This window comes from Aptenodytes forsteri, unplaced genomic scaffold (assembly GCF_000699145.1).
Source record: "Aptenodytes forsteri isolate BGI_AS27 unplaced genomic scaffold, ASM69914v1 Scaffold155, whole genome shotgun sequence".
NCBI lineage: Eukaryota > Metazoa > Chordata > Aves > Sphenisciformes > Spheniscidae > Aptenodytes > Aptenodytes forsteri.
The window spans coordinates 5,325,880-5,335,316 of NW_008794446.1; the positions used below are offsets into that span (position 1 = coordinate 5,325,880).

At 36.6% G+C, this 9,437-nt stretch overlaps 1 protein-coding gene across 3 annotated transcripts in view; it reads right to left on the minus strand.

Annotated features, from left to right (window-relative positions):
• The window catches only part of PDS5B (PDS5 cohesin associated factor B), a 102,916-nt gene that overhangs the window by 76,120 nt on the left and 17,359 nt on the right, over window positions 1–9,437 (minus strand). For all 3 annotated transcript variants that reach the window (XM_009290202.2, XM_009290204.2, XM_009290200.2), the window contains exons 6-7: window positions 6,055–6,135; window positions 3,816–3,956 (exon numbers count right to left, since the gene is read on the minus strand). In XM_009290202.2, the coding sequence (XP_009288477.1) occupies window positions 3,816–3,956; window positions 6,055–6,135 (222 nt within the window). The remainder of the gene's footprint in view (window positions 1–3,815; window positions 3,957–6,054; window positions 6,136–9,437) is intronic.

Here is a 9,437-nt window from a genome sequence, read left to right on the forward strand (position 1 = left end):
TAACATACTTAAAAAAGCCCTTCTTGTTATCTGACACAACACTGGCCAGTTTCAACTCTAACTGAGCTTTGGCCTTTCATGTCTTCTCCCTGCATATACGAACAACAGCTCTGTAATCTTCCTGCGAAGCCTGACCTTGCTTCCAGAGATCATACAATTTTTTTCCTCTTGAGGTCCACGAGGAATTCCCTGTTCAGCCGAGTTGGTCTTCTGCCCTGCTTGCTTGACAATATGGAGGCCTAATTCTTATTTCCCAATTATTTTAAAGTCCTGTGCCCTACTGAGCTGACTTTCATTGCTCTTCAGGCTTTACATGATAGGGCCAGTAAAAGAAATTTAAAATTTTTTTAACATCTGTATGAAAGTAACCATTTATCATTCTCTACTGGCAAAAAGCCTTTTTAGACAATGTCAAAAGAATTTAAAAAGCACGGCTCTTGGATGAAAATGTCTCAAACTACAGCAAAACATAAGAAAATGCTTTAAGAAATCCATTTATTTCTTTTAAATTAAATTTCACTGAAGTGATCAAAAATATAGGGTTCTGTTCAAATTCACACAGAAGTTGCCAAGTTTGCACCTGAAAATACTTTTTTTTTAAAGCATCAGCTTTAAAGTGAGCCAGAACACTTGGTGTCTTACTCAGAGGAAGTTTACCATGAGGCTACTCCATCCAGCCAAAATTTTTTTTTTACTCACTGCTTTTGAAGCCAATTATAAAGAAAATGCACGTTTTCAAAAACACAGAGAACAATTACCCAATTTATCTTTGAAAAGCACAGATCATGTCCACTTCCATGTGTTCAAGGCATGCAAGATGAGATCATTCTTACACATGTTCACTCCTCAAGTGTGCCTCAACAGCCACAGCTTTCCTTCAACTTCACCTGCTTTAAGATGACAAACCTCTTTAGCAGCAAAGCAGCCATATGAGATCTCGGAATACAGTAACTGTCCCACTACCCCATAAGCATTATTTGAGTATTTGCCCCTAGTATTCGACTTCTATCGTCACACCTGTATATTCAAGAGCCATATCAGACAATTTCATGGAACAAAAACTGGACGTCCCTGTGAAACTATGCATTTGATCTAAATATACTCCACAAACTTCTACTTAAAAACCTAGCAGAGAGTCTATGGCGAGTGAGCTCAGAAGGCAAGGCTCTTAAACTATGGGCATGGAAAGAGACGCAATACTATGTACCAAAACCAGAAAAGCCAAACCCATCTAGTCAAGCTCTGAATGATATGCAGAACTCACTGAAGTTTGTGGTTATTGTATCATTAACTTTAATTGACCTTTATTCAAAAAGACATCTCCCCTCTCCTCTATTTCAACATGGGCTGCCAAGCATGTTTCTCTCCTTTACTACCCACCTGATCCAAGGCTTCGTCAAGCTAACAGCAATACTGCTGTCCAGTTTCTTTTCATTCAAAGCAACAAAACATTAGCTGCCTTCTACCATAAGCACTGAGTTTCATGGAAATCACACTCTTCTCAACACACTAACGTGTTATTTACCTGGACCTGAATTAAAAATGCTTGACACTAGCTGCTGATGTTTAGAATAAAGCCACAGCTATTGTTGGAGTAGAAAGTATTTAATCATCACTGGCTGGTCTGCATAAAGAACAAACTTGTGTTGATCTCAGAAAAACCACAGGCTGGCCATATTTCATTAACATTTCAGAACATTCATCTTCAAAATACCCTTTTAACCACAGAAAGATCTCAGAGACCTCTCAACTCATTTAGAACCATAAAATGGTTTGGGTTGGAAGGAACCTTTAAAGATCATCTAGTACAACGCCTCTGCCATGGGCAGGGACATCTTTCACTAGATCAGGTTGCTCAAAGCCCTGTCCAACGTGACCTTGAACACTTCCAATGATGGGGCACCCACAACTTCCCCAGGCATCCTGTTCCAGCATCTCAGGATTAAACCAGGATTATCCTATTCCAAATATAGGGTTTTTTTTCTGTAAAAGATGTGTCAAACTACATTTGACAGCCAACAGGACAAAATAGGCATATATTATTCATCCTTATTACTTAAGGCATCAAAAACACACACCTGAAGCAACAAGATGATTCACACAGAAGCTGTACCATGCTCTCTGAATAGCTACAAACTATACCGAGTTCAACAAGACAGAGGAACAAGAGCAGTAAGAATGTAACTATTAGAATGTACATGCCTATTGGAAACATTGTTAAACTGGATCTTACAAACGTCAAAGGTGAAACACCTTATCCTCAACGTTTTACGCCACCAAGAGAAAACTACACTAAGGATCAAGGAGATGAAAAGCAACAAAATACACGTTCATCATCTAAAAAGAGTATACTAAACAAAGAACAGAAATGCAAACATGAAAAAAATGTTTTTTAAATTAAGAGGTACAAAGAAAACATGGTAATGCTAGGGCTGAAATCACCCAGTTGAAGGAAGAGACCAGAAGTAGTTTCAGGGGGGTGGGGGGGGGGGTGGGGGGATGGGGTGGCGGGTGTAGAAAAGGTTGACAGTATTGGGCTACTAAACTTGCTGATTCCAAAGGTAAAATAGGATACAAAAAAAAAGAAGTTCGTATTGAAATAGTGGAATATGAGAGTCAATGAAGGAGCAGGAAGACAATTCAAGAACCTGCAGTTTTAAATGGACCTAAAGATGGAAAGGTTACTGCAATTATGGCTATGAAAAAAAAAAAAGGTTGTGGCAGCAGTTAAGATTAAATCTCTTGAATAACAGCTTCAGCTGCAGAAGTACTGTTTTTATTGGACTAAGAATGATAATTGTTCACCATCTGTAAGAACAGGAATTAAAGGCTGAAAAAGGTCTACTTTAAGACACAGACAGCAAGCAGTAAATTGAACCCTACTTCTTTCAGAAATGTGAATGGAAAGCTACAACCATTAAAAACAACTCATCCAACAAATGTAGCGTGCCTGCCTAGCAACATTAGTGAAAAAAAATTAGACATAAGTCACTATGATAATAAATATTGCAATGAGAACAGGCCAAAGGTTCTACAAACTTAAAAATCTGTCCTCAATAATAAAAATACATGCAAATTTAGAAGTTGCCCACTGCACATTAGCCCTCAAGTTCTGTAATATATCACTTTCAAACTCAGTAATACAAAAACTAATCAAATTCCCCACTTCCACAGAAATCCTGCAGAATGGCAAACAGAATAAAAGTAGTGCAGAATAAAGGGAGTACCAGCTGTTATACTGAATTTCTCCAAGTGACGGAGACACTCTGAAATGGTAGAAAGTAAGAAAAAAACCCACCTATTAAAACAGATAGCTAGCACTAGCTATCCTTCAGACATAAGAAATAAGCCTGAAAAACCATAAAAGTCATTGGAGCAATGACAACAAGACATATTTATAGAGTCCAATGCTGTTTCCACCTGTCACAGACCTTCTATTTGGACAAAATTGTCAGTACATGAGTTTCCATTAACACGGAGCCCAACAAAATTCACGATTCTGAACAAGGAACAAAACAGGTCAGATTCTCAAGTCATCAAAAAATCAAGTTATTGTTTGAAAGATACAAGCCAAAAAACCCCCCAAACAACCAAAACCCAAATGTATGCACACATGCACTGTGGGTTAATACATTTGAAGTTAAATTACTCTTTTTGAGGGCTTTTATGATTTTTCCTTTAAACAATGCAGAGATATGTTCTACATATAAGTTTAGTTTTATATGCCAAATAAGTTGATGAACTTGTCAGTAAAAAATCATATTAATAGTCAAAGCACACGTTTCAAACATATAGAAAGTATAAGAAGTGTTTACCTTAAGTTTGAATTCAAGCTGTGGTAGAACAGAAAGCAAGAGGTGACTGTCAATATTGTATAACTCCAGAATCAAGTCAAACACGTGCTCTGACAGGTCACTAATTGACGTTTTACCAAGCATGAGGACCTGATTGAAGAACTGGAAAATAAAGCAGAGTATACATGAATAACAAGAGTATATATCCAGTCTTCTAAATACTATGCTTGCCTACCACTAAATCTACCTTTTAATCTTACATTTATTTCACCACAATTAAAAAAAAAGGGGTGGGGGCACACATAGATCAGGATTCTGTAGCAGAAATCGTAAAATATCATTGCTTTGTATTCAATATTACACATAAAGGAAAACACATTAAAAGTGATGTTTAGTTTACCACAGCAAGACTACAAATAATTTAAGAAACACAACTTTAGAGGAGTTCCAGTGCTTCAGATCTTTTTATAATGTGACTATATTTAGAGTTATTTCACTATTGAGAACAATCACTTTAAAAGCATTCTAACATTTAGTCAAAACAATGCTGAAACAACTGGCTAATTACTACACTATGCAGTTGACAGGTTAAGGAGTTGTAAGTAAAAGCATAGGAAATAATAACTGACTGTTCCAGAATTTATGTTTTCAAGCAGCATAATGCAGCTGTTTATCAATTATTCTTTCTTGGTAAACCTCACAGGTTTGAGGGAAGCTTCATATTTCTCATTAAAGAAAATATTTTCCAATGTCAAATATTAATTCCACACTACTTTCAACTATATCCTCTCATAATAGATGGTTAAGAAGTAACTAAATAGGAGTATACTAACTCCTACTCGGGGGCTAAACAAATCATACTATTTCCACCTGCCACTAAGGCAACAGAATACACTTAACTGGCACGTCAATTTCCTATTCCCAAACTTGGGACAGATGAACATCACGACCCTCTGTACCTGACGAGGTTAATCATATCAGTAAAGAAACTAAAAACATGAAAACTACCACTTTTTAAGGTTATAAAGTGAACCCCAGCAAGTGATGCAATAGGAAGTGTCAACAGTTTCTAGTAATAATGACTAGAAAATAACAGATAAGCGCATTTGATTAGAAGTTAAAGACGCCATATACATGATATGGATACAGAGTTGCCTGGAACGCATATATTCCTGGTTAGGCAACTAACTCCTACTGTGTCTTTAATACATTTTAAGAAAGAAAATAACTTTCAAAACAGAGAAACCAGACAGCGTAATATTTCCCACTTGTGCAAAAACAAGAACAGAAGACTGCATGTGCATATTCTCCATAAGAGGAAGATTCTTATTGTACAGAATTCCTTAAAACCCACAAAATGTCACCCAGTTTTTAATCTAACTTTACAAATGAACATTAAAAACACATTCCCATTTAGCAATACCTTCCCAAACAGCAGGTTTGAAGTAAGAGTTTTCACTGAAGATTTTTTTTAAATCTTAGAAGGTACCCATTTTCCAAGTACCACAAGTGTTACAAGTCTGAAAGCGACAAAAAACATTGAAAGTTTTCTATTGTTTTCAAGCTCTTGAGGTTTTGTATAGCTGCCACGAGACCTGCTAAATCCTTAACTATTTAAAAAAACAAAAGGATATTTTTTTTTCTATTGTGCAACTTAATCTAGAGCATAGTCCTGTCTGATCTTTACTTCCTCTCATCCCTCTTCTCTTGCAATGTCTATGATGTCTACACTCAACTTGGCTACAACCCTCAATCCACATGCTGTTTTTCTTCCTTACTATCTATTCTTAGGTTCTGTTTCCTCTTCTTTTCCTGTGACAAGGGCATCAAAATTCTGCTCTACCTTCAACTTCTCCTAGCTTTTATATAGTGTCATCTCCTTACAAGAAAAAGAATTTTGCCACAAGAACAATGTACTCATATATTTTTATCAGAACAATACACATAAGTACATTTGGTCTTCCAGTCACATTAAGAAATGAAGAGCAAGGTCTCCTGAGACAGCAGAAAGTAAACTGTCCATTGCATTTCAGAAATCAAAATTGTTATAGGCTTAGTAGTTTCTATATGGTAAAGGATTAGATGCAAAAGGACAGGTTATGCAGTGCTTCACTAATATAACAATTCTCTCAAAGAACAATTGAGAGTTTGTAAAAAGTTATTTTACAGCCCTATTTGACTATATGCAATCCATTCTTTTTATAATACAGCTCAGTTAAAAATGTATTTATTTCCATATTTGTTTGTAGTCTTCACTTACATTAGTAATGTATGGTTCAATTGCTTGCGCTGTCCTCTTTAGTAAAGCCTTTGCTAAATCATAGGCTTGCTTGTTTAAATTCTGGGGAGAAAAAAACAGAAAAAAAAATTAAGTGCATGCATTAATCTTAAAAATAAATACGAGAATTTAAAGCTACCACGTACTGGTAAATGCATTAAAGAAACAGCCTGTTCTTTTTATACTTTCAGTAGTAAAAAGAATATAGTAAAAATAAACCTAGTCCAAACACAGTTTTGTAGTCTCCACTGATATTACTGAGAAAACTCTTTCCTGGCAAATTGGGGCTTACTTTTCAGTTGCCCATCTAAGCCTGACAGTCACTGAAGTCAGCTCCTGCATTTTACTGCTGCTCCTTATCAGCTTCCCCAAAAAAAAGGAAAGCAATACAAAGCGACATCGAGGCATTTACAGTCACCACAGAAGCAAGACTCTGAACAGGATTATGGTAGAAAGTACAATTCCGTCATTGCATCAAGCAGCCACCTGTGAATCACCATCACAGTCTCTCCGTAGTATCTCCCACAGATACTCAGTCTGTTTGACTGAGATAGCAAAGAAAAAAAAAGTAACCTAGAATTTTAGTGTGTGAGCAAAAAAGGGTGAAGAATACAAACTAATGAAACTCTAATATAAAAAATAACAAAAAAACACCACCCCACAACTTTCCTATCCCTCCATTTTTATAATTGGGTTATTGCTCTATCATTGTTTCCTTCCTTTCCCAACACGCATTCTCCACCCTCTGGTTGCTATCTCCCTTCTCCAATTTCTAATTCACAATTATTTTTCAAAAATTTTCAGAAGAAAATGCAACTCCGCCCTTGTGACACCCACTGCAGACTTGATTAACACATAGAAGAATGAAGGAAGTCTTCAATACCAAAAAAAAAAGTCTTTTAATAGGTAGTCTCATTTAAAACGTAATTCCCCCAATTTTGATTAGTCTTTGCAATTTAAAAAACGCAGCATATTCCATTTACAAGACAACAGTATAAAGGGGTACTCTGTGGTTGGTGGTTTTTTTAAATACTTCTCATCCATAAAAGGAAAAAAATTTCCTTTTAGCATAGTGAAAAGCAAACACAAGATGCATTGCCACACCCAGGGTACTTCTTTGCCTGCATATGCTTGGTTCTTTGTAGCTATCTGAATGAAAAAGAGAAGATTTGCAAAGAGATGGAGAATATTGTCTGTAATTTCAAAAACTGTATAAAACTATAGGGTTCTAGACAGCAGTGGGAACAAATTAACATTTTCTGTTAATATAAAACAAAAGCAGTCTTTGACTTGCCTACAGATGTAATTAAGTTAGGTGACTGAAGTTAAAAGGCTATGAAGATTCATGCCTGAAGTATCTGTTTTACTCAGAGCCACTACAGAAGGTGAATAAAAATCCCAATTCTGGAAAGATACTCAAATGCTTACATAAGATGCTAACATCCTTGTAATTTCCTCTTCCCTTATCTAATCAAGATACAAGGCAGTCTTTTTACAAAATTGTACAGCTGTTCCACGTCCCAGAAAAGGTTCTGCATGCTAGATTGCTCTTTATGGTTAATATAAAAAAAAAAAACCCACCCAAAAAACCAACCAACCACCATTTCTACCTGTAGCACTTGTTTTCTGTTATTTAGATAGAGTTGTGACTGTTCAGGAAGTAAAAAGCACAAATAACCATAACAAGGAACGTAGGCCACTTGCAATTCTTGCTCTGATCCTTCTTGACTCCCACAGTTCACCTCCACCAAAACAAAGAAAACAGCTTTCACCTGGGTAAGAGTGAACTCTAGATCATGAGCAAGATCTGATTTCCACATAAAACAAGTCTGAACAGCCTAGCAGAATTCCAACAGGCAGATCTGTTTTGATTCACATTAATTAGTTTCAGCTTGTATCTTTCACACAACAGTTCATTTTAAAAAAGCTGCTGTAATTCATCTACACAACTAGTAATAACTAAAGTTTAAAAAATTAAACATAAAATTCTCACACATGGCCTTAGGAAAGGAAGTCTGAAAGAATGGAGATCTTTCATAATAAAGCCACTGAAGGCCAGGCAAAAGATCTCCCAACACCTTAGTATTTGCCAAGAAAAATGCTAGAAGTAGTTATTTGCAACCCTGAGTAACGTATTCGCATTACACTTCATTCTATCTAAAAAAGCTGAGCAAAAAAAAGCAAAGAGAAAAAAATAGTCTAGATCACAACTGGCTACGGAAAGTTAGCTTTTTTTTTTTTCCGTGCCTCTTGCACTTGATTTAATTGTGCCAATAGCCAGGGCCCTCAAATGCCCGGAGGCCAAACTTTCTGGAAATAACAATGCCAAAGAAATCTTAAAAGCACATGAGAAAGTTTTCTTCTCCCTTTTCCAGCTTCAGGATAAAAGCAGAAACAAGAAAAAGTGGCACTGCCTTAGATGAAATGAAAACAGGAGCAAGCCAGGCCATTGTGAAATAGGTTCAAAGATCTTTTGCAAAATATCAAACCTATCCTTCTAATTTAATAGCCACAAAGATACTCTAAACTTTGCCTGAAGGAGAAATTTTATAAGGGTAAGACCTAATCCAACAAATTTCTTCTCTGTGTTTATCTAAACTCTTCTATCATTATCCTCTCTTCAGTCTTTCTATATATTCAGAAAAAATTTGACATGTATTTCAAGATCTTTTAATGATTCAAGAAAGTCCTCACTGATGGGGACAATCATCTTAATCAGGATGCCTCTAAGAGCATGTAAGCATTCAGTAGGGATAAGCTTTTTAGAGTCCTGAATTGGGTAGAAACTAAGCCATCAGCTGACAACACTGTTTAAAGTAATCATTAGTAATTACTACATTTTGAAGGAAAAAGCAGAAATAAGTATTGATTGATAAGGACAAACCAAAGAAGAACCCATGAAAAGGCAGAACACAGATCTGCTAGATAACTGAGAAGTTACATTTAACATCTAAAATAGAATCATAGAATCACAGAATAGTTTGGGTTGGAAGGGACTTTTAAAGGTCATCTAGTCCAACCCCCCTGCCGGGGGCAGGGACATCTTCAACTAGATCAGGTTGCTCAGAGCCCCGTCCAACCTGACCTGGAATGTTTCCAGGGATGGGGCAGCCACCACCTCTCTCGGCAACCTGTGCCAGCGCTTCACCCACCCTCAGCGTAAAACATTTCTTCCTTATATCTAGTCTAAATCTACCCCCCTTTAGTTTAAAGCCATTCCCCCTTGTCCTGTCGCAACAGGCCCTACTAAAAAGTTTGCCACCATCTTTTTTATAAGCCCCCTTTAAGTACTGAAAGGCTGCAGTAAGGTCTCCCTGAAGCCTTCTCTTCTCAAGGCTGAAGAACCCCAACTCTCTCAGCCTTTC